Genomic DNA, 24623 nt, shown 5'->3' with positions numbered 1-24623 from the left:
TTTGTTCACATGACTTAATTTTGTTTATATATAGCATTAAAATGGAACATATCCTGGAAAAATACTTCCAGTCAAAGATTTTTTATTTCATTTTGATAAGAACTTGGAATTAATATGAAAACTCCCCAAGGACCTTTCTCATTAAATTAAGTCTAGTATTTTTAAAAGCACAGAACAATATTAAAGGCAGGTTTGGGAAAGGTCAATAAAGGTCAGTTTAAGAACAAAACAGAAAACTGGCATTTTATGTATACGGTGATTATTAAATTTGTGAGCAATAAGGTGGAATTTCAGCATATTGGGGCCTTAAAAAAGCCTATAATTCCATAGCAGTAACATGGGAACAACATTGTAAGGATTTCTAAGCTATTAACTCCTAAATGTTCTGGTTGCTAAGAAAAGCTTTATATGCATGCTGTATCATTTTTAATAATTAATACTGTTTCATTACTCTACTCAGTTTTTGCCCTGCTTTTCCACCAAAACAAAACCTACAAAAAGGAGACAAAATAAGAAGGCTGGGTGAAGCCAAGGGCTATTGTAGTTTGATAGCTGATCAGATGCATTTGCTGCATCCCAAGCTCCCAAAAAGAGTGTTTGAACAACTGTTCTTTCTGTTCTTGCTCTCTAGCAACTGGGATAGAAGAGAGACACTTCCTGTAGATAGTAGCCCAGTGGTTTAATATATTCATGTGTATTTGCAATGAATGAGAATTTCTTTGAATTCTGGAGACCAGGTATGAGAAAGCCACTATAGTATAACCATGACTAGCAGTATGTCAGCTTGAGAGGATGTCTTGCTTACCCAATTGCTTGTATAAATAGCAGTGGTTTACTAATCCCCCTCTCTGGTTGAGCTTTCCTTGTCTCCTGAACTGTATTTCTTCTTAATTCCTGTTCAGTCCCACTCATCCTCCATCCCCAACCAAGCTAGTCACTGCGTTTCACTCTGATCTGTAGGATAGTTCTAAGGTGAACATGGAATATGTTGAAATGTTTGCTGATATTATTTGTTTGTAAAGCAGTCACCCTGAAAATGTACAAGAAAGAAATTACTTTCTTGCTAACTCTCCTTTGCATCTGGATAGTCCTTGGGCAAACTGATAAATGTTTTCTCTATTCTTCTCTTCTCTTACAGGAATTTGGCAACAAAAAATCCATCACTTCAAGGTGTGACTTGGTTGAAAATCTTATCACCAATGGTTGTGCAGGGCATTTTGAGAGTACAAAAAGCAGCATTAACATAGTAAAAAACCTTCCACTGAGCAGTAAAAGCTCTAGTGGGACTAATCCAGATGTTACCCAAATAATGCCTCAAAAGATCTCCCTGAATCTGCGGCCTGGTGAGTGTTACTGACTGTTTCCAGCATCCCTCATTTAGTTACACAGGCTGGGGCTACTAGGAGTTATTGTTCAGGAACATCTGCAGGGCCCAAGTTCCCCACTGTTTTGAGATGAGGGAAGAATGTTTTACGGTTTGGCATTATGGGAGCAAGTTCTGCACTGTGTACTCCTCATCCTTTTGTTTACATAGTCTAGTCCCTGGTATTCACAAGCACAGTTTGTCTTTTACTTCTGAAGCTTGCAGTGTAGGATTCTCAATCAGGATCCAGTCGGTGTCTTTCCTTTCAAGGTAAACTACCATGTCAGTAGAACAAATAGTCCTGTAATTGTTGCCCATTCCATTCCCCTCCCAGCCTCCCTTTTCTTTTAATTACACTGACTTTCCAACCGTCATGGAGCAAATTGGTAATATTTATATGGCTAAAAAGATGAGAGTCATGCTAACTAATCTAAGTTTCTTATAAAACATTATAAAGACAAAATTGTCCTGAGAAATTTCTTCACCTGACTTATTTTCAGGCAGTCCACCTGAAGTCCAACATTGTAGGCAGCTTACAAATTGTTGTAATAAATAGCTAAATAAATGAATAGTGAAATGGTGAAACAGCTGTTCTAAAATGTTGTTGAACTTGTTTATTGAACTCTGAACACCTGAGATCAAAATTTGGAAGAACCTACAAGTCATCAGTCACTCACTTCCAGAAATTTTGGATTTCCCCCTCCAATTATGAGAAATACCTCCCCCTTCCCTATAGTGCTTTAAACAACAAAAGTGCTTTGATTGTTTTGCCACTATGAATCTTGAAGTTCTGATCCAGAAGCTAGAGATCTCCCTATTATTAGTTGTCCACCAAGATGGAAATTAGAGTACAAAAGGCAGAGATTTCACTGTGGAATTAATTTGCAGAAAAGAGACCTTGGTTGGTTTTCAACGCTGGTGTACAAATATTTGGCCTTTTGCATTTAGACTTTCTAAAAGACGCTTTATAATGTAGTAAAAGGTCAAAATAAAAGTTGAATTCATTTAACAGTTTTGTATGGGCCTGGAATTCTTGTGTTGTATAACAATTCAATCAAATGAAAGACTGAGAATGTTTTTCTTTCTTGTGTTCCTCTCTTTCAGCAAACATTTAGAAGCATATATTAAGTAGTGAGCCACTTGTCTTTCTCTAGTTCAAGTTCATAAGGAATTCAGATGCCCCTTCTTGTGTAAATATCAAGAACCTTAACAGGGTTAAACGTAGCATAGCATAAACCCACAAGGCTGTTTGAGGTTTTTTTTCCCACTACTAGTTTAAATGCCTTGGAGTTTCACATCAGTACAATAATTTTGTGTCAGGCTTTAAAAAGCTTTCTGGGCAGTGGTAGGCAACTTTCTCCTTCGCAGTCATTTGTAATGCATTTATTCATAGCACTATTAATAAAAGTAGCATTTTAACCCTTTCAGCTTGGACTGCACTGTGTTGGGTGGGCAATGCAAGGGCCTCCAGGTATTGTTGGATTGCAGCCTGCCTTAGCCTTCACTACTGGCCATGCTGTCTAGAGCCGAGGGGAGTTTACCTTTCCACAAAATCTGGAAGGTCACCTTTTGTCCACCTTTGCACTAGATGAAAAACAAGCTGCTTGGAGTGATTTGGTTTCACATGTAAAATGCTAAGGTATTTATACCAAGCTGAATCTCAGAAACCCACAGAACAGCAGTAACTTACCCAGGTTTTAGCTGAGTTCTTTTGCAGCTGTGCAGTAAATAAACCTTTCAAACTAGAGGTGACTAGTTTATGTCATCTCTAAATCTAAATTCTCTAAATCTGTGTGCATTCAACAACTGATTTATACTTCTGAGTTATGGTTGCATACATTTTAAAGGTTATAAGTTATTATGATCAGTTATTTTTCCCTGTACGTCATCTGAATAAAGATGCTCCTAAAGGAGATGTGACAGGAAGGGGTTCATGATATACCGGTAAAATATTCAAGCTGTATTTGAAACTATGTTCCCATTTGATTCACAGCAAATTCACACAATCAGAATCAGCCTCGGTGTGATGCATGCTGATTTTCCTGGAGAATACATTTGTAAAGAGAAAATAATTGTCCAATGGGAACAAACCCGTTGTGCAGAATGGGACAAAAAGCATTTTTTGTTCAGCTGAACTCCCTGTCACATCAATCATTTCTGCTTCCTGAATCTTTAGGCAGCTTATTTGAGCAGAATTAGAGGATTATATTCAGTGCATAGAACCCAATGAAACCAAAATAGCTTTAAAAGCAGAAGTCACAAAATGTGACATTCAGAGAAAGTAATGCCACAGAAACACTTTACATTCTATGTCTATGTAAAAGTTCCAGTAACTAATTTGTTAGTTGTGCTAATAAGTAACCTTTAACAAACCTTGCACTAGCCTTTAATTGCAGGGAAAGCTAAAGGCATTCATATGGAAACATCACTTCAAGCCTAAAATAAGCCCCGTTTTCCCTGACCTTGTAACCTTTCTCTTTGCTGTTCTCTCCCTCCTTTTCTTGACCCTCTTTTGTCTTTCCCTTCTCTGTGTGCTTCATTCATACCTTTTCTTCAGCCCCTTTCCCCTGGCCTCCTCTTTCCCTAGACCCTGTCTAGCACAATCCAGTGCCAGTTATAGAGCACTGAAAGTGCATGGATATGCCAATTAGGCATATAAGTGGTCTTGGATGTGGCTGTCATTAAGCCAGTTGGCCGTAGTTACTGGGCCAACTGTTCAAAATTATTTTAAAATCAAACATTTCATGGTGTTTTTCTCTACCACCATCACCCTGCTTCCATTGTCGTCATTAATTGGAAATTTGTATGTATGGAAGAAGCACTTTATATCCTGGTATTTTAGCTGAGCATGGTATAACCGATATATTTCTGTAATTTTAAACCTTATTTACAAAACCTTGGCATTACTGGAAAGGGGGAACAGTTATGCTAGAGCTATCAGGGATGGCTTTAGTTATGGAATTGCTTTTTCTGTTTTTTTTGTTTTGTTTTGGAAGGCCTTGAGACTGCATAACCATTTATTGATGGAAAATCCTGAAAAATGTCATCCCAAATACATGAAAGCTCTTTGTCCTGATCTGGTAACAGAAGGAGGATTACAGTTGTAAATACCTTAATCTCAGAGCTACACGCCTGTGTTGTGCAGCTATTACTTGGCCCAAATTATTTTTACTGTAGCATCTTTATTTAGGGGCTTTTTATACTAGCTACAGTAGGATGGAATTGAGTGTTACAAGCCAAGTTCTTGTTTAGAAACAGCTCTCAATATAAGTGGGAAAGAAATATTTTACAAAGCAAGCAGAATATGTATTGCAGCGTAAGAAAGTTGACTTCCTCCTTACTGTTCTGGAAATCTTTTCCTAGACGTAGGCAGCTAATTAGGCTGGGCAAGAGAGCTGAATTGTTTGGGCTTGAAAATGCACTTGATTTAGTGCTGTGACAGAGATGCACGGTGGTCTTTGGAGCAAGGGGTGCTCTTGGCCTTTGAGTGGCATTCTGGAGTAACATCATCAGGGCTGGGAAGGCCCAGGGCCAAACCAAACATTAATTCCAGTTTAGATTTAAAGTAGGTTTAATAATCAGTCACTCTGTAAGCAGTTTTTCCATTTGATTATATTAAAAATTACAATTGGGTGGCAAATTCTTGTCTCAGGAGCTGCCTGCTGTCTTAAATCCCAGGCTGTGTTTTTGCATTAAAGTTGGGCTTATGGAGCTAACTGTGGTCTTAAAGGTGACTAATCCACTGTTGTGCTGATATATGTATTTCCATTCCTATCTTCCTGTTTGAACCTTTGGACAAGGTCATTGGGCTAGTAGTGCAAAACAAACTTCAGGTGTCCAAAGGTGTTTGCCTTACTGGTCCCTAACACCCATGAGGTTGGAGCTATGTACCCCAATCCCGATGTATTTACATGCAGTCCCTGCCCTAAACCTTCATGCAGAGAGTGCGAACATCTGTCAGGAGGAGGCTTTGTTTGTGTCTTTATCCAGTCAGTGACAGCAAAGGAGTACAGATTGTGTGGAAGGTCTACTGATGCAGCTTTACTGTGGAAGTCTTCTCCCTGTAGAGGGTGGTGCTCTGCATATAAATGTTTGGGAGACTGGCTATATTTCATAAGCTATTACTCCAACTCAGAGTTATTTCTGAGGATTGTCACTGCTTGGCTGTCTGTGTGTACTTTAGATAAAGAGCTGCTGCCTAAGTCTACCACAGCACAGCTGTAGAGGTTTCAGCCAAAAATGCATGAGGAATTTCTTTTGGTTCAGGGTTGTTTTTTTTTTTTTAATTCTTCATTCTCAGTTTCCCACCATTTGAAGGGTGCAGTTCTTGCAACCTTAATTGAAGGAATGGCTTATATAAGATTCAAAAAAGAAAGAGTGCTGCCTAGATTTTGGCCAAGTTCATGCTGCAACAGGAAGCCTTGTGCAGAAGAGTTCATATTTTAGTCAGGGCACTGTGCCTATTTCTAGCGATGGGGAGTCTAAGGGGATGTTTTTGCACTTTCTGCTGAGTCAAACCAAGGCCAAAATAAATTTGTTTTGCTTATTAACTTGTAATGATCTGCTGCTTCCACAGGTGACCCAGCCTCTTTCCACGTACAGGTTCGACAGGTAGAGGATTATCCTGTGGATCTATATTATTTGATGGATCTCTCCCTCTCCATGAAGGATGATCTGGACACCATTCGGAATCTGGGAACTAAGCTGGCTGAAGAAATGGGAAAGCTCACCAGCAATTTCCGGCTTGGGTTTGGCTCTTTCGTAGACAAGAACATTTCTCCCTTTTCCTACACAGCTCCAAGATACCAGAATAACCCCTGTACTGGGTAAGCAAAAGCCTTGGGGTTGTTTTCACAATAATTGCCAAATACTTGGTTCATGTTGAGCAACAAGCTGATAAACTTTAGTGGCATTTCTAAGAGTAAGGGAAATGCTTGCTCCTCACAGTTTTCAAAATGGTTTCCAAGTAAGCATAACACAAAAATATCTCTGGTAATTCTAGGATTTTTTTTTTTTTTTTTTTGCATTCAGAATATTGCTATTGGTGTCAATGGTTTTCTTTCCTGGAGAGATTTCACTTTTAAAAATTACATTAATGTAAATAAATGTTGGGAAGTGGCAATCAGATTCTGAATGTTCTTAATTAAAAATGTTATTATGATGTCTGGATCTCAGGTCATGTGGCCCTGCAAAAGTCTTACAAGCTCCTGAAACAGGAATTGTTAAAAGACTTTTGCAGCATTATGGAGCTTCTCTGTTTTCCAAGGAGAAGAAAGTGATACCTTCTCCACACACACCCTTCCCCCAAACTAGTACATGATTACACTTTCTGAAGCTAGCCTAGCATAGTTTTTTATCCTTACTTGGACTGACATCTTTCCTACAAGAAAGATTGATAGTATTGGGGAGAGCAGGGAGGAGGATGCATAAATAATTATTGACATTCTGTGCAGTTTCTGGGGTAATTTGCTTGAAATCTGGAAGAGAAGATTAGAAACTGCATGGGGTATTAACAGTGTACTGGTTTATATTCTTCGATGAGTTGATTTCTAATCAGGGAACAATTCTGTTTTTGAAATCTTGTGGTTTTAAGAAGATGTATAGCAACATCAGTAACACATCTAATGGGTCTTTTGATCCTTGAATACTGATATTCAAATATTGGTGGGACTATAGGCAAAGCTACAGTATTGGCATTAAAGGAAGAATACTATAAGGACATGGAAAAATTGGGCATATCCTTCAAACTTCTATCATTCATCTAGCATTTGTATAAGAGAATTATGCTGCATGTCTCCAACTGCACATTATATACCCCATTATTGTCTTCCAGGAAGACTGTCATATGTCAGCCACATCCATTGGTAGAAGTATAGCTACTTATAGATATGTCCACAGTACATTACTTTTGTGTACAGAGCTGTAATTGCTTTATGCCTATTCACTTACTTTGCAAACCTATCAATTGGCCTGCATTACTCCGCATCCAGAATTGAATTTTTGCAGCAATGTATATTTGCTGGTGCTGAAGAATATCTGTGGAAATGTTTGAGAGGAAAAGGGCAAACAGCCCTGAACTCATTGGTCTTAAAGTGAGAAATAGTTCACTAAGATGTCTGTATTTTAAATGTCAGCTTTAAAACTATAGGAGGTGGAATCTTTTCTCTCTCTCTCTCTCTCTCTCTCTCTCTCTCTCTCTCTCTCACTCTCACTCTCACTCTCACTCTCACTCTCAGGACTCTTTATATTATCAGCAAGAGATAGCTGCTTCTTGAATTTGGAGCCAGTTAAGAAATACAACCAGTTTCCCAGTCCTGTGATGTAAGCTCAGTATGTTCAACAAGATTTACACTCAAGAAAGTATGTTTAGGACTTCAACCCTAGTAGTACGCCCATTGGTCAAGTCTGATGTATTTTTGAAGTATTCCCTTGCTGGGGACTCTTACTATTTATAACAAAGAGGTTTTATCCACTACTAAGTAACTTTGGGCATATGCTGAAATTAAGTGGGCAACGAATGAATACTTGGCTCTACAAAAAAGGCTTTTCCCACAGAAGGTTATCTTGTGTCACTCAGTCAGAAGTTATTAAGTAAATCATTCTGTTCATCTGCTTTGGACTCTGATGTACAAAACTATAGGGAAACTGGATTCTACCATTTCTTCTTTAACTCAGTATCCCTGGAGTACAGTACAGTATGCTTGTTTTCCTTTCCTTGCTCTTTGGGAATCTTCTGTAAAGTCTGCAAATAAGTTCCAAAACAATAGCAGAACATCATAAAATTTTAGGGGCTGAAAGAGACTTCTAAGATGATCTGCTCTGAGATACTGTAAAACCGTTGCATTTTAATATTTATTTATTTGCTTTTTCTGTATTCTACCCATTCCCACAGACTCTGGGCAGCTAACAATCAAGACCCACATAAAACAAAAAGCAATCCCTCAAAAATAACAACCCCGCCCATACTATAAACAAAATTGACAACATCAAAATAATAAGTAGAAAATATATGAAATTATGTGTCTCCCAGATTCTAACCTTCCCTCACAACATGCTTTCCTTCTGTGCCAGATGGAACAATCTATAATAACAATATAGAACAATCCTTCTTTGGAAGCTTAGATAATTACATTACAAGCAAAACACCCTTGTAATGAAAGAGGTTGGATTAAGCCTCACACATTATAAACCAGTTTATAGGGAAGTCAATTTCCAAACAACTTGAGCCTATTCTAATTAGAAAAATGCTCCTACTACTATTATGTAATGCAGCTATTTGAAGATACCATAGTAGCAGAATTCTTCTGCCTAACCTACTCAAGGCTCTTCCTTCTTAGGCTTCTACAAAAGCCTAGTTTGGTCTGATTTAGATTTAAAACTGGCTTCTGAGATACTTTGGTTTGCAAATCAAGAGCACAAGAAGAGCCACACTGGAATCAGACCAAATCCTTTCTGTTTCTACAGCGGCTAGCCAGCTCTTTTTTTTAAAAAAAAGACAGAAAGCCTTTTTCGTCAAAACAACATAAAATGTTTTCTTTGAACATTGTGTTTTGGTGAAAGGGCAGTACTTTAATAAAAATAGCGTGCTTGACAGTTTGTAGGAGATCAGGATTAATCCTAGTGTTTCGACTGGGGCCTTCTGTCATAATTCAGAGCAGGACTGGCCCTACCATTGGGTAGGATGGAGAATGCCCTTGCCTTAAGTGATAGATTTTGAGCGTTATGAAATGGGAGCAAATTATTCCTTCTTGTTCTTGTATTTTGTTGCTTGTGAAGTCTTCTGCCTCTTGTTCTGAAATATCCTCTTTGGTTTCAGGTATTACTTTCTCCCTCTCTTTTGATAGGTGCAAAGCACCATTTCCTGTTTTGCCCACAGCATTAAATATCTTGGGCCAGACTTGAGCCAGCGGGAAGAAAAGATTCAATGTTCTGTTGCATCTCTTAGAATGTACAACAAAAGGGTGATGCTCAAGCAATATGTTTTAAAAGATTGAGGGACCCATCTGACTCTGATGTTTATCCCATGGCAGTCTTGTATGTGCATGTGTGGGGCGAGGATTGGCTTTTGGGACACTTTTGAATAGTAAGCCACTCTTTCTTTATGATGGAAACCTGCTTAACTGGCTGAATCAGCACCTTCATACTGCAGGCTGTTATTAGTCTAGCATCTGAGCAGGTAGTTGAGTGAAAGTGCTGAGGTTCTGTATTGCTTAGAGTTGCCACCTCTTCTCATGCAGATTCTGTGCTAAGATTCAGAATTACAGTATTGCCTAACATCTGAGGACTCCTGTGCCTACTGGTAAGAGAAAGTAAGATTAATGTGAAATTATTCGCTTGATGGTATAGAAGTGGTGATGCAGGACAAGTGGGTTTTTTTCTTAACCATCACCATTTTTTGTTTTTGCTTTTAAAATGAAGAACTAGGTTCACTCATGTTAGTACTGGTAGACCTCAGCATTTCAATATAGAAAGCTATTATTGAAATATAAGGAAGAATGATATAATCCAAACGTTGCTTAGGGTAGGCAGCTTATGATCCTCATCCTAGTAGGCTCTTCACAACATTTAGATTATTCTGATCATGACAAGGAAGGATTTTTTTTTTTAAGAAAATCTTTGCTTGGAACCTCGTTAGCAAATATATTATGAGCACACACAAAAAAAGCAAGGTACAGGTAGTCCTTGACTTATAACCACAATTGGAACCAGAATTCCCATCGCTAAGCAATGCAATCATAAAGCAAGATGTCACATGACCGCATTGCTTAGTGACTGCAATCTCAGCAGCCCTGGTTGCCATTGTTAACCGAGAATCGCAGGTCACCAAGTGAGTATCTACCCCAATCCAAGCCATTCCGGGCTTGGTCCCTCCCAGCCCCAAGCCTCAATAAGGTAAGGGACTGCATCCAACTCCCCCCACCCCGCTCTATCCCCACCATCTCTGCCCTTTTGGCCACCCTGCACCCTGCCTTGCAGGACAGCAAGCAGCCCCAGAACCATGCAGCTCTGGGGTTCCTTGCCATGCCCTGAGAAGCTGCAGCCCCCCCAGTCCAGTCCCAGCTGGAGTCGCCCTCACCACCCTGCACTCCCAGACTCCTGCTGCCCTATGCCCCGCTGCCCCAGCTGACTTTTGTTGTCTTCTCGCTCCCACTGCTGATGAGGCCTGGCTGCTGGGCCGGAATGCAGCTGGGCTTCACACTGCGGCGGGGGGGGGGGGGATCAGAAATCAGCCCCAGAGCCCTGGCACACCAAAAAGCCTCTTTGCTCCAGGGCTGGGCTGGGGCTGGGGTTGGGGTTGGGGTTGCGGGGAAAAAACAACAACCCAGAAAGCAGCCCCAGAACCGCTGCAGCTCTGAGGCTGCTTTCTGCGTTTCTCCCCCCCCCCCCCCTCCATGATTGCATGGAGACGTATTCCTCATATAGCATTAGAAGCTGTTAAATTCCTAAGCTAAGTTTTCAGTATCTGTTATTATTGTGAATATAGTTCCTTTGCCAGCTGGGAGAACCCAAGACATTTCAGCCTGGTATCCTCATCTCAGTCAGAATCCATTCACCTCCAAGAGTGAGGCAGGGCCCTTGGGAACATACACAGTCGGATGACCACAGCTCCACCCTCTGATGGAGATAAGAAAAGTGTGGTCCTTTTAAAAATAAAAGACAGGTTTGTGGACAGAGGGTGAACAAGAGAGGGGTTCACTGTTCTCCTCAGCTGCCTCTGACTAAAGCGGATTTTTCCAAAAAGCTGCAGGAGGTTGAGGTTAACAAAGTAGAGGAAATTTTCTTTTGTAAAATTACTGTATTTTGGTAGGAATGGGTAACAAGTCTAGCCGTGTTACAATTTTTTATTTTCTGTGTGGTGCTAAGTCTGTCTAATTGTCTTTTATTTTTCTGCATGAGTTGGAGAATATTGTGTAATCTCAGTGGTTATATTTCAGATTGTGTTGATCATTTTATCTTTAGAAATCTCCTCACGTACTGGAGTTCTCATCCATCCCTAATGTTGAACAATTCTAAAAAAAGATTCTGTTCCCCATGATTCAGAATCTGTATTGTTTAAAGAGTCAGATATGTCTAAATTTGTGTTCTTCAGCAACTTTGATGATGGGTGTGAGTATGAAATGTGATGAAGTTTCTGTACTAATAGGAGGAACAATGCATATTTTTTATTTCCTTTTTAGATATAAGTTATTCCCAAATTGTGTCCCATCCTTTGGATTCCGCCATCTTTTATCCCTCACGGATAAAATTGATAGATTCAATGAGGAAGTTCAGAAACAGAAGGTTTCTCGCAACAGAGATGCTCCAGAGGGTGGCTTAGATGCAATCTTGCAGGCTGCCGTGTGTGAAGTAAGTACTTCGGGGTGATGTGGGAATGATTGAAAGCAGTTCTGTATGGCATGCTAATGCCAGGACTATTGGCAAAGGAAAATTATACACAGACATAGCTTTATTTGAGGAATCAGTACAAGAATTCTTATTAGGTTGCGTGTTATGGCATAAGTACATCTTAGCACAGGACAGATGTACTAGGTTGCTTTTCCATGTCACTCTGGTTGCACAGTAGGAAAAAATGCCTCTTTCCCCTGTATTGCAGGTTTCCCTTCTTAATGTCTCTCTGTATCTGAAATACATTTGTTTTTACACATCCCACCTGTTCCTGCAGGAGGGGCATGCTCCAGGTGCTGTCAGCTAAGAGGTGACGGCTGGCAGGGCCCAGGAGGAGGGTCTTTTTTGCCATGGCACCCGCCCTGTGGAACATCATTCCACCCGAGATTAGGTTAGCCCCGACCCTGCTGGCATTTTGTAAGGCCCTGAAAACTGGGTTTGGGCCTGGGCCTGGGGACCCGGGAGCATGATAGAGCTCATCTCTTGGCTTTGTCATTTATGAAGCTCAACTGCTGTGTTTTTATTCTTTATTTCACATTATGTTTTTTATCGTTTACTGTTTTTATCTATTTTATTGTCAGCTGCCCAGAGTCACTTAGGTGAGATGTGCAGCTGTATCAATCAGTCAATTAATCAAGCAAATGAATAAGTGTAACACCATTGTTCCATTGCCCTAATGAAAGAAGAGCCAAATACATCTGTTAACCGGTTATTATCCACGCCTCTTCTTCAAACGGTGTTTGCATGTTGCACAAGGGTTTTGATAAAATGTGCGCTCTTTTTGCTGTTGCTTTTGGCTGAGCTGTGTAGCACTAGGATCTCTTAGTTAAGGGCCTGTTATGACGTTGGATGCATTTGACCGAGCTACTGTTTCAATTGCCTGCTGTCCTTTTTTGTTTTTTAAAGCTTCTGTGCTGACCAAAACACAGTCTGCTTCTGAAATGCTCAGGAACAGTTGCCTCTTGTTAGCTGTCTTGGCAGAGATTCCTTGGCTGACAAAACGACCATTAGGATTTAAACTGCTGTCTGTGTAATCAAATGATAATATATCTATCACTTCCTTGGAGGGGGCGTGAGTTTTTACTTTTAGGAGAAACTAAAGAGCAAACTAGTTTCTTGCACTTTCTACCAGTAATGTTTTTCATGTCTCTTTTTGATATTCCCTTCACATTTATATTACTTTCCTGAAAATTGCCAAGTGTAGATATAAAATACTTGGTTTTCGTTCCAGAGCTGGGTGGGAACTGTAATAGTTTAACATCTACTGTGGTTTCAATATGAGAGTGGCCAATGAAAATATAGGCTGAGCATTTATTTCCCGTATGTTCAGTCCATATTAACTTCAAAACAAACATTTCAGCTCTGAATCAACAATCCCCTTGGAAATGCTAGCTAGTAGTTATCCCAGACTGTACACAGGCTATTTTGCTCTATCCCAGGGTAGGAATTTTGGTTCACCAGTTGTTGCTGAACTACAACTCCTGGCATTCTTTGTTTCTCCCCATGTTAGCTGAAGTGCTGAGAGATGTAGCCTGGCAACATTTGGAGGGCCACCATTCTTTATCCTGGGTTAAAACAATGCTCTTGGCTAATTCTCACACTTCATGATCCATTTTTTCTGTCAGTCTCACATCCATTATGGCACTTTGTTTGATGAGCATTTCATAGGTTATTTAGAAGAGACATTGGCTGTTGAAAAAATTGCTCTGCTCTGCTAATGCAAGTTAAAAGTCCCACCATGGATTATTCCCACTGTGCAGGCACTGGGCATGCTGCTGTAGTGAAGTCTAAGAGACAAAAGAAAATCATTCATGATTTCACTGAACTGAACTCTCGAAATATATTGACTTCTTTTGTACCTATGGTATGCTGGGCATCATTACATTGTGCTGTTGGTCCTTTCAAAGGTGTTTCAAAATTAAGTCCTGCAAGTGAATTTACTTACTTTGTAACGGCTACTATCCATTTTATTTCTGTGCAGATTTTCTGGTTGGGTATATAATCTGTTAATCTATTTTGTTCTCACTAGTGGGGCGGGGGTTGTCTACTTACATTCCCTTTTCTCCATTGACTTCTAAAGGGTGTGACAGTACCTTTCATTCTTGGCTTGACTTTCATGTAGAAAGAGATTGGGTGGCGGAAGGAGGCTTCGCACTTGCTGGTCTTCACTACTGACGATGTCCCACACATTGCACTGGATGGAAAGCTGGGTGGCTTGGTGCAGCCACATGATGGACTGTGTCACCTGAATGAGGCCAACGAATACACAGCATCCAGTCAGCTGGTGAGAATGCACAACTGGATGTTCTTTTTTTCCTTTTATTAAGCTGTTTCATAATTGTGATTTACTTCTGTAAGAGGTTGATCCATGGATGGATTTAGTCAAATGCAGAGCTTGGACTCATATTCAAGACCCAAAATATGTTTTTGTGTACCCAGTTATACTCGCTATGGTGTAATGTGTGTTTTTTTTAAAAAAAACGGTTAAGAAAATTGTCTTGCATTGACATTTTAAATATCTGAATTTCACAGAAACTCTAGGTCCTGGTGGGCATAGTAGAAATACATGGTGCATAATGGAATCCTGTGTTTTCTCCAGTACTTTTTTTCAGTGTTGGAGGGGAAGGGAAATGACATTATCACACTGAATAATGCTTAGTATTTTAGGTTCAGTGCAGCTTAATATACCTGTTTTAGATGCAGAAGCACATTTCCAAATGTGGCTGATCTCAAAAAAGTTAAGCAAAGTCGGGTCTGGTCAGTGCTTGCATGGAAGACTACCAGGAGATCTCATGGTTATAGATTAGACCAGTGTTTCTCAATCTCAGCAATGTTAAGATGTGTGGACTTCAACTCCCAGAATTCCCCAGCCAGCATGTGTGGATGGGTCTATCTAGTCACCCAAAATCAAGCTTGACTGAGAGAGATTTTGATTTATAAATTAACATGGTGTAATGATGCTTTCAGCTGTAGCCTATATCCGCCTCAGTTACATCAGTTCCTGACAATATAAATATTCTCATAGACAAATTAGTAATAATAATATCAAATAGCTCCTGATGCTTAACCTAAAAGAAACGTCTGCAGAGAGTGCTTCAGCTTTCAGAATGAAGCACTGCTTTGTTTTCCATAACTATGGCCTTCTTTCTGTAGGCCAAGCAAATTGCCAACTCTAACTTATTACTCGGCCCTTTAATGAGCATTTAATGTCCCCTTCGTCCCCTGCTGGAAAGCTTTTCTGACCGGTTGTCTTATGACAACCGCCTGGAGCCCTCATACAGAACTGTCTTTTGTTTCCCAAGTAAACAAAACAAATGCAGAGCTCGGTTGGGCATTCCTGTAATTAATACACTAGCCTGGAAATTCAATGAAAAGCTGGTTTCCGGAAGCATGTCAGGCAAGGCGTAGGAGAGCGTCAGTTTGGTTTCCAAAGAAAGGTGTGGATAAAATTCACCACTGATAAATTGCCAGAGAAACTTTTAGCATGTGACAGTTATTTAGCAGGTGATCTTTCCCCTAAAGAGCCACATTCCTACGTACACTGGAATGCTTTTGTCCTCCATAATATGGAGCACCTTCTATTAACTTTGGTTGATATGTCCCCACCTGAATAAAGATTGCCTGGCTCTAATGATCTATGCCCTAGTACCAAGTTTTATAGGTTCCTACAACACATTCTAGGTAAATCTGCTTTCAGAAGAAATCTAGCTTGGGAACTTCAATTAGTACAAACTATGGCAGCAAGAGTACTGATTGCCGCTGGGCATTATTATCCTGTACCCGTTTTCACTGTTCATTCTTAAATGTAGTTCCAAGTCTGGTGTTACTGTAGTATATAAATCCCTTCATCATTTAGTGCCATAATATTTGGGATGGTCTTTTCCCAAATATTTCAGCCAAACTCTTGCATATTGTAATATAGTGAGCTGCCTTTTGCAAACGTAATATTGTAAGCACAAAGTAGATATTATATCCTATCTACTTTGACAGATAATAAATAGAGGTATGTTTGTAACTGATTCCAACAGTCCTGTGAAGTAGCATAATTTCACAGGTGATGATAGATCCTTTTCTTTACTGATGGCAGGGAACATATTTTGGTTCATATTCATAGCTGAGTTCAGGCATTTGGCAAATCATTATAAGAAAAATGACTCTACAACTGAAAATAATTCTTGTTTGCAGTTGTTTTTGTTATTGATTGCATATAATGGGAGACTTTTAAAGTCTACTCATAAGTAAACCTCATTCAGCTCAGTGTAATAATCTACAGAATTGCAGGCTTAAAGCTGCAAAATAAATAATTTTACATTAATCTTAGCTTGCTTTCCTTTTCACTCTCAGGATTATCCTTCACTTGCACTTCTTGGAGAAAAATTAGCTGAGAACAATATCCACCTAATTTTTGCAGTGACAAAAAATCACTATATTCTTTACAAGGTAAGTGCTAGGAGAAAAGGAAAGATCAATTCCTTGTTTAGAACATCTGTCAAAGTGCCAGAAATTTCTTTCTACTTTAAGCGAAGTATGAAAAGACTAGTGTTTGGGAGGAATAGCAGCTTTGAATTGAAAAGCATTTCAGAATATAGTTATAATAACTATATTTAAATATAACTTTAAATTTAAATTTGAAGTTTAAAATAACTATATTTAGGACCAGAACTAACTGGGTGAAATTTAACTGCTTGTGTAGCCCCTCCTTTTCCTATTTCATTCTTATGTTAATTTCAGACTGAAGCTTTGCTTGAAAAGAAGTTAAGTTTTGTAAAGGAAATGGATAAATATTGATCACAATAGCACCAAAAATAGCTATGGATTTAATCCTTATTGATTCTATCAGTCTGCCATTACTTTAATCATATTATTGTGCATGAAAGTTAATTTCTGCAAAATAATTTCTCAATGGCATTATTTCCTTCTATTACCCATTCTTCTCCCCACAATTAACATTAACATAAAAAAGATCAAAAGAACTATTTAAATGGATGAACTTTGAGCACAGGGAGTTTTTTACTTCAGATTTCAATTTTCTTATATGCTCTGTTTTAAAAAGAATCTCACAGCCCTAATTCCTGGAACAACAGTTGAGATTTTGTATCAAGACTCCCGAAATATTATCCAGCTTATAGTCAAGGCCTACAATGTAAGTTTCATATTTTTTATTCAACTGTTAATTATCAACTTAATGCATACATAGAAAGATTATATTTCATTTTTTCCTTTTGTGTACTCTCATCTGTATTTCTCTTTCAAACTTGATTTTCATATGGGATTAACTTGAGTGTGCGTGACATCACATATTACTTTTGAGAGACAGTGAAGTTAATCAGCTTCTGCGTAGTGTATGCTACATTTTTTAAAATTTGTTCCTGTCCACTGAACCCTTGATGGGAATCTTTTAATCTCCTGCGTTTTTGGATTCAGTCTTCCAAACCTGATAGTATTTTTTCATCATAACCAAGTCATTAGTAGATGAATACAGCCAGTGGTGGATTTTTTTTCCCCGACCAACATTCTTGAAAGCACTTACACATTTTCTCTTGCCTATCTTTTCTCTCAAACAGTTTAAATATTATCAGGCTTTGATACATATTACAATTGTTGCTCAGGACTAGCATATAAAGTCATTAATGACTGCCCAGTTCCCAAAGGCCCAAGTGGGATATTAACATTTTTTAAAATAGAGAATCATAACATCCCAAGTGGGATATTAAAGAATTTAAAGATAAATAATTGAGCTCTATTTTTTTTTCTTTGACCTTTATCTAGTGCCTGAACACCGACTAAAGGTGTTCTACATCGTGTAAAAGGTTTGGTCAATATCATTTTGTATCTTTTGAAATGGCTTTGAAGGATTTTAGAATGCAAAAGTTTTTCAATACTGCTAAATAGTCACACTTTCCTTCATGTTTTGGTTTGTTATGTGACAACTTTTGTTTTCTGTTGTAATGAATGCTATTCTGTAAAAAATAGGTAGACTAGTCCCAAGTCTTAAGGCAGTCCTTTCCTGTGGCTTGTGTTTCACTCTACAACATTCACAGCTTTCCTAAAGCCCTAACTTGCAATTTATACTCAGGTGCATTTTTATACCTACTGTATGTGATCCTATCTACATGTGCAATAAAAGCTTTTATACTCTATAGATTTGTTCAAAGACAGTAACCTAATGACGGTATCTACATAACAAAAGCAATCTATGCTTTTTGGTAGACTTCTGTGCTACCAACTGTGAGACAACAGTTGGCACGAGAGGCATGCTTTTAAATTCTCAATGTTGTTAAGAGGCATCTAACTTTGGTTATCTCTGTTTTAGTCTTCCTTTATGTATGTATACAATAGTTATAGGAAGGTTTCTTCAATTCTGCCTTGATGCTAGATTACTTTAACTATATTGATTTTAAAAAGTACAATTTTGCATAAGCTGGGTTGGGGTGGCAATCACAACTATGAACAGCAGCTTTCAACCAGGTAGGAATTAGTCTGAAATAATGTTATTATGATAATTTTTGAATTAGCATCTAGATTCTAATAATGAAGAAAGACTAAAGAATTTGAGAGTGTCATCCAGATGGTGGACACTATAGACTCTGAAACAAATCCTTGTAGTTCCCATCAGCTACCACTGATTCCCTCTACTTTGTATGCAATTCATCTGGACGGTCCATTTGTTTCTTCATACTTCACACATTCCCCATCAACTTGCAGCTGCTCATTCTTGCTTGCACCTGCCATTCAGTTTTTCTAAGAAAATATTAGTGTGTCTCTGCAATTCAACAAAGCAGTGTTTCCAGTTATTTTGATAATCAAAAGTTTTATGACCTCATACAACTTTTTAGTTGTCTAAGAGATGTTTGGGTAGGGTCTTCTCAAACCTGGTGTGTTCTTAACTATGTGTGATGCTGCTGAATCAGCAATTTGAATTCTTTGCCTTGGAAGGTTCAAACCAAAAAGGCAGTGATGACCAGTAACACTATTCCTGTTTTAGTAGTAATAGCGTGTACCTATTCCACTAGTTGCTTCCATCACAGTCATGCTGCTTTGCATATTATTTTTTTAAAAAATCTAATAATACGAATACCATTTCATGACATTAGGGAATGCTGAATATATATCAGAATAACCTATTACAGTAGCAGTGGTGATCACATATTTAGGTTTGAATTCTTATTAACTGCTTCCTCATTGTTCATCTTGTTTTGGAATGTTTTCTCTGTATTGTTTTAAGTCAGATAAGAATGTTTATTGTTTCCTTTCCATTCATGAATAACAGAATAGCAGTACTGAGTTTTCATACAGGTGGCATCTAAAGCTCTGCTCCTGCTATGGCTTGGGAAGCCACAGTTATCTTACAACTGATAGCAGCAACAACAACAAGACCAACATGCATCGTAGCTAATGACCTATAAAGAGAATAATATTTTCAGTCTGATAGAATTAGAATATGGCTCCCGGTCCCAAGTGGGCCAGTGTCCCAGAAGAATTCCATGGGTAATGCTGTGAAAGTGTCAGGCCTAGCCCAAGGAATTCCAAGAGACAATGCCAATTCAGTCCAGCTATGTTTATTAGCTACAACCTCTAGCAAGAATCTTCCCAGACTAAAACCCCAGTTCCCAAAGTCCTCCATCCACAACAGTATGAATTCCTCAGGGAGGTGCCAGTCTCGTCCTCTTGTTCCTCCCATATGGTTCTGGCGGGCTAAGAAAATGTTTATCTCCCTGAGCCTGGCCTTCATAATTCCATTCCATCACAGAAAGGCCACAGGAGAGTCCAGAAATACCAATTTTGGATCATGCTTTCCAAATCAGGGCATCTACCAAGATGACCATCTTAAATGATTTCTTTTAAAATCAATATAATTAAAGTAATCTAGCATCAAGGCAGAATTGAAGAAACCTTCCTGTAACTATTGTATACATACATAAAGGAAGGCTAAAACAGAGATAACCAAAGTTAGATGCCTCTTAACAATGTTGAGACTTTAAAAGCACACCTCTCGTGCCAACTGTTGTCTCACAGTTGGTAGCACAGAAGCCTACCAAAAAGCATAGATTGCTTTTGTTATGTAGATACCATCATTAGGTTACTGTCTTTGAACAAGTATAAAAGCTTTTATTGCACATGTAGCTAAGATCACATACAGTAGGTATAAAAATGCACCTGAGTATAAATTGCAAGTTAGGGCTTTAGGAAAGCTGTGAATGTTGTAGAGTGAAACACAAGCCACAGGAAAGGACTGCCTTAAGACTTGGGACTAGTCTTCTTACAGGACTAGTCTACCTATTCTTAAATGATTTCTGCTCCAGAACCATGTGTATACCCAGTAGTTTCAAATAACTATTTGAAGAAAATAGTTTTGAAGAAACCTTGAGTTGATTTATTGCTATTCATTCTGGGACTTTGCTCAGGAAAGAAGCATATGCCAAAAACAAACAAATAAATAAATAAATTGAGAATGGTGGGATTGGATTATGACTTTTTCCCCCAAAGTAGCTTCCTGTAAAGCAACAGCTATATGGCCCTACCATTAATAAGGATTTATTAATCCTTATTAGTTAGACAATCCCATTCTGGCAGCTTTTATTAACCAAATAGTTGGCTTCACCCCTCCAAATTACTTGTCCCTGTTCTCCAACTGAATATAAAAACAGGACAATTAGCTGCTCCTCCATAGAACCGTAAATGTAGAGACCAAGTTGATTTGGCTATGAGTTATTTTCCCTTAGGATTTTTATTGCTTGAAATTATTCGGAAAGATGTACTGATGAAATGGCAGCAGAAAGGAACTATTTCTTCACTGCCTTGGAATAGACCACTGTAGCCATGTTTAAATTCTTCTTGTTTTCCATCATTAGTCTAGCCATTTTCTCTAACATTTCCTTGACCTATACATCTCAGATATCTTGGAGCCTGTATTCTGTGTAATTGAAGATAATGTATATGAATGATCATATGCACCATCTGGATCATATCTCCAGTCTATAGAACAACAGGGTTCTGGGAGCATTTTCAGCTTTATTTGATATTGTAGACAGTCCCCCAGAATAATGAAGGATTCTCTGGGATCCTTTAGTCTGCAAGGACAGACGGTTTTAATATATCCCTATCGCAGTAGATGTATTCAATTTATTTTGATTCAGCTTGTGTAGAAGTTATGTGGAGGAAGTGCTGAATAGCTGCATAATACTGAAAATAGAACTTGCATGCTTTAAATTTTAGGAAAATGATGTTAAACTGATTGCTGCTTTCCTTGGTATATTGATGTGGTGCCTGCATGAAGGGGAAAAAAAAGCCAGCGAATATTTCCATACTGAGGAAGCTTCTGAACAGCTGGAAGCTACATCTTCTTCCCAAACTAAATTCTCAGAAAACAGCTTATCTGTTTTAATAAGAAATAGAGGAAAATGTCCATGTCAATTTACAATGTTTATATGCTTTTACTTACCCATTAATAAATATTAGACATCCAAGCATCTTTATGTTCACAAAATGATAGATGTGCTTTAAAAATCAGTCAATCAATCAATCTCTCTTTTCTAGAGTATTAGATCAAAAGTAGAGTTAACTGTCTGGGATAGTCCTGATGACATTAACTTGGCTTTCACAGCCACATGTCAAGATGGTTTATCATATCCTGGATTCAGAAAGTGTGAAGATCTTCAGATAGGAGACACGGTAAGGTTGCTGTACCTCCATTTGCCAGTTTGGGAAAAGTTGGATACGTTAAATGATTTTTTCCTAAAGAAAAAGAAGCTGGTCACTAATCCACTGTAATTCAGTGGTGGTGATGTGGTGGTGGTGGTGGGGAATCTCTTGTCAGTTGTAATTATTCTCCTTCTCTTGATAGTCCTTTTCTCTTTGACTTTCTGATATCTTTTTTTCTCTGGGAAAATTAGATGGGAAAGTTACTTCTCTGATGTTGTCTTCCAAGCTATCCCCAAAACCTTGGGGAAGGTGGCCAAAGAATGGTGTGTTGGGGGGGGCTGCGTCTCTGAATTAGCCTGGGCCATCCTGTTTAATCTGAAATACTTAGGAGGAGCTGCCTCCAACCCCTAGTTATGGGGTTGATTCTGTGCTCTTTCTCTAACTCAGGGAATGGCATAGTTGGTATTACTAGTGGCAGAATGTGCTGCTAAGTGCCATCTGTATGTTGCGATTTGGCATGGAGAAACAGAGCAGGCTGCTTTCCAGGAAAGCAAAGAATCACAAGGATCCTTCAAAAGAACCAGGAGATCTTCCCCCTCCTGTCTTTTTCAAACCAAGCTTATTTCCACATGCATCAGAAACAGGCTTTTGAATAAACCTGGGGCAGTGCTATAGTTACATGCATAGAGTACTTCCCTTCCAGTTGCTGGATCATTCCATTGGATGAGGACAAGTAATAGCAGTAGTTGTTTTTTACCAAGCTCACCCCTTATTTTTTTAGCAACAGTTCTGCATTCTCCAGGCAGCTTGCAAATTTGTATTCATGTTTTAAAAAAAAAAAGGCAGCACTTATTTGTAGTCTAAGCCATTGGTCTTTACTTTTCAAGAAGAATAGTACTGAGCTACATACTAGTAAAATCATCAATTTAACCATTAAAATGAAGCAGGCACTCATTTTTAAAAGACCATATGTACTTTCCTCTATCTCGATTACTAAAATAGTTTAGAAGTCTGAGGAATTTTCTTTAGAACCATCCCAGTCCCATACATATCTATGCAATACTAAATCCACTGATTTGGATTTATTGTCAGTGAATATATAGGATTGTGTCTTTAATTTTCATTTTAAAGAACAAAATTTTAAATAACTCATTGCCGTATATGGAATTTAAAATAATACATTTTTCAGATCAACACATTCCTTGGCATGCACACTTCTGTTTTAGTTTGCAGATATATAATGTGTATAAAGAGATTTACCTTGCACTGTTAACCAGAATTATAGCTGTTCATAATTATGCAAATAATGCCTTTGACACTATCTACACAAAAGTAATATTTCAGGCTTCTGATGCCTTTTCATTCTTACTTCTCACTATTCCTATGTAGGTTTCCTTTGAGATATCAGTAGAGGCTCGGACTTGCCCGGCTGAGAATATCTCACACACCTTCACTATCAAACCGGATTGGTTTCGGGACACTGTAGAGGTGACAGTCTCCTACAACTGCACATGTGGATGTACCAAACAGATAGAGCACAGAAGCAGCAAATGTAGTGGAAATGGCACCCATGTGTGTGGATTATGTGACTGTAATCCAGGCCACGTAGGAACCAAGTGTGAGTGTGAGGAAGGAGAGAGCGGGACCACATACCACAACATGTGCCGAGAAGCTGAAGGAAAACGTATCTGCAGTGGCCGTGGGGAGTGCTCCTGCCACCACTGTGTGTGCTACAAAAGTGAATTTGGCAGGATCTATGGGCTCTTTTGTGAGTGTGATGACTTCTCCTGTCCAAGATATAAGGGCATTCTCTGCTCAGGTATGTGTTAGATTATCTCAAAATTCATCTGGGTAAGCAGGGGGGCATCTCAGTTATTTTTCTTTTTTATTTGCTTGCTAATCCTTATATGCTGCTGCAATTAAAAATAACTTTGAGCATCTTATACTTCATAGTATAGTATAGTATCATATAGCAACAGGACTAAAATAGATACCGTAACAGCAACCAATCATAGCAATCACAGACAATTATCAGGAATCACCAGGGGATGCTTCATCAGGAGCAGTCCAAGTGTACAAGTCTCCCTGAAGGCCCTCTAGAAAGGCGCTAGAAGGAGTAGCAAGAGTAGGCTGTTCCAGGGTAGGGGGTCAGCCACAGAGAAGGCTTGCCCTCAAGTCCATAATGGTGCCATTCCCTAGGGGTTGGTACTTAGAACAATCCTCCTCCCATATCGGGCACATGGCATAGGCAGTCTCAAAGATGCCTAGGTCCTAAGCTATAAAAAACTTTAAAACTTTAAAAGCACCTTGAATTGTATTGGAAGCCTACTTCTCTCAACAGAGGTGTTACCTGGGCAAATCAAAGTGATCCCATTACCTCTTGAACCATTGCATTCTGGACCAGCTGCCCTTTCTGAATGGTCTTCAAGGGTAGCCCCACGTAAAGTAAATTGCAGAATCCAGCTGATTTATTGACCAGCACTCAATAAATGTTATGAAAGCTGTTAGCTTGGCATGAAAGTAGAAGAGTTCAAGACTCTCCTTTTCTCTTGTCCTTTCTCTTAATAGCTATATTAAATGTATATTCATTTGGGAACCATGCAACAAAATTGCAAGTTAATGCAGTTTCACATTCCTATATTGGTACATATGTTGTCATCAAATGGAATGGCATTTCAACTTCATGTTCACCACATAAAATAAATGTAATATTTTCTGACTAGAGAGAAAATTATTTTTAATCAAGGTGAAATTAGATGGCTTTTCCTTCCCTGGTAATGGTTGATACCTGGCAGTAATGAGATTAAATAAACATGAGAGTACCCACAAAATAATATGAGGGAGAATGCTGTATACAACTGTTGCACTTGCCTGGGTCTGTAGTCCTAAACTGGCTTTATTAACATTTATCAGCTTTATATGCAAGAAGGGAATGTTAACAGCAATGTGTATGTCAGATCTTTTGAGTTTGCTTTCCTTTGGCAAAGACGCTTGTGTGAAACACATGCAGATATTTAAGAGATGTGCAGAGGATATTGTGTCTACACTTTTGGGAGACGAAGATTCCCAGAAATAATGGACATGAAAAGGGACAGGTTTGGAAGAGTTTCTACAGATTCAAGTAAGAAGTGGTGGCATAATTCCACAGTGACTATAGGGCTGCTGGGACTTTATTCAGTCTTTCTAATTATGAAGGTCAGAGAAGAAAATATCATACAGGAAAATGGACTTG

At 38.8% G+C, this 24623-nt stretch overlaps 1 protein-coding gene across 1 annotated transcript in view; it reads left to right on the top strand.

The window, feature by feature from the left end:
- The window catches only part of ITGB5 (integrin subunit beta 5), an 80559-nt gene that overhangs the window by 23350 nt on the left and 32586 nt on the right, over positions 1 to 24623 (top strand). The window contains exons 3-10 of the mRNA XM_007429630.3: positions 1139 to 1343; positions 5940 to 6189; positions 11542 to 11710; positions 13872 to 14033; positions 16094 to 16189; positions 16803 to 16892; positions 21287 to 21421; positions 22781 to 23210. Of these exons, the coding sequence (XP_007429692.1) occupies positions 1139 to 1343; positions 5940 to 6189; positions 11542 to 11710; positions 13872 to 14033; positions 16094 to 16189; positions 16803 to 16892; positions 21287 to 21421; positions 22781 to 23210 (1537 nt within the window). The remainder of the gene's footprint in view (positions 1 to 1138; positions 1344 to 5939; positions 6190 to 11541; positions 11711 to 13871; positions 14034 to 16093; positions 16190 to 16802; positions 16893 to 21286; positions 21422 to 22780; positions 23211 to 24623) is intronic.

This window comes from Python bivittatus, unplaced genomic scaffold, assembly GCF_059951505.1.
Source record: "Python bivittatus isolate LINGU-HERP-01145 unplaced genomic scaffold, Pbiv_v1 ctg000480_np1212, whole genome shotgun sequence".
In the NCBI taxonomy this organism is placed as follows: Eukaryota; Metazoa; Chordata; class Lepidosauria; order Squamata; family Pythonidae; genus Python; species Python bivittatus.
Note: the sequence above shows the minus strand (reverse complement) of the source record. Positions and strands in the feature narration are given on the sequence as shown.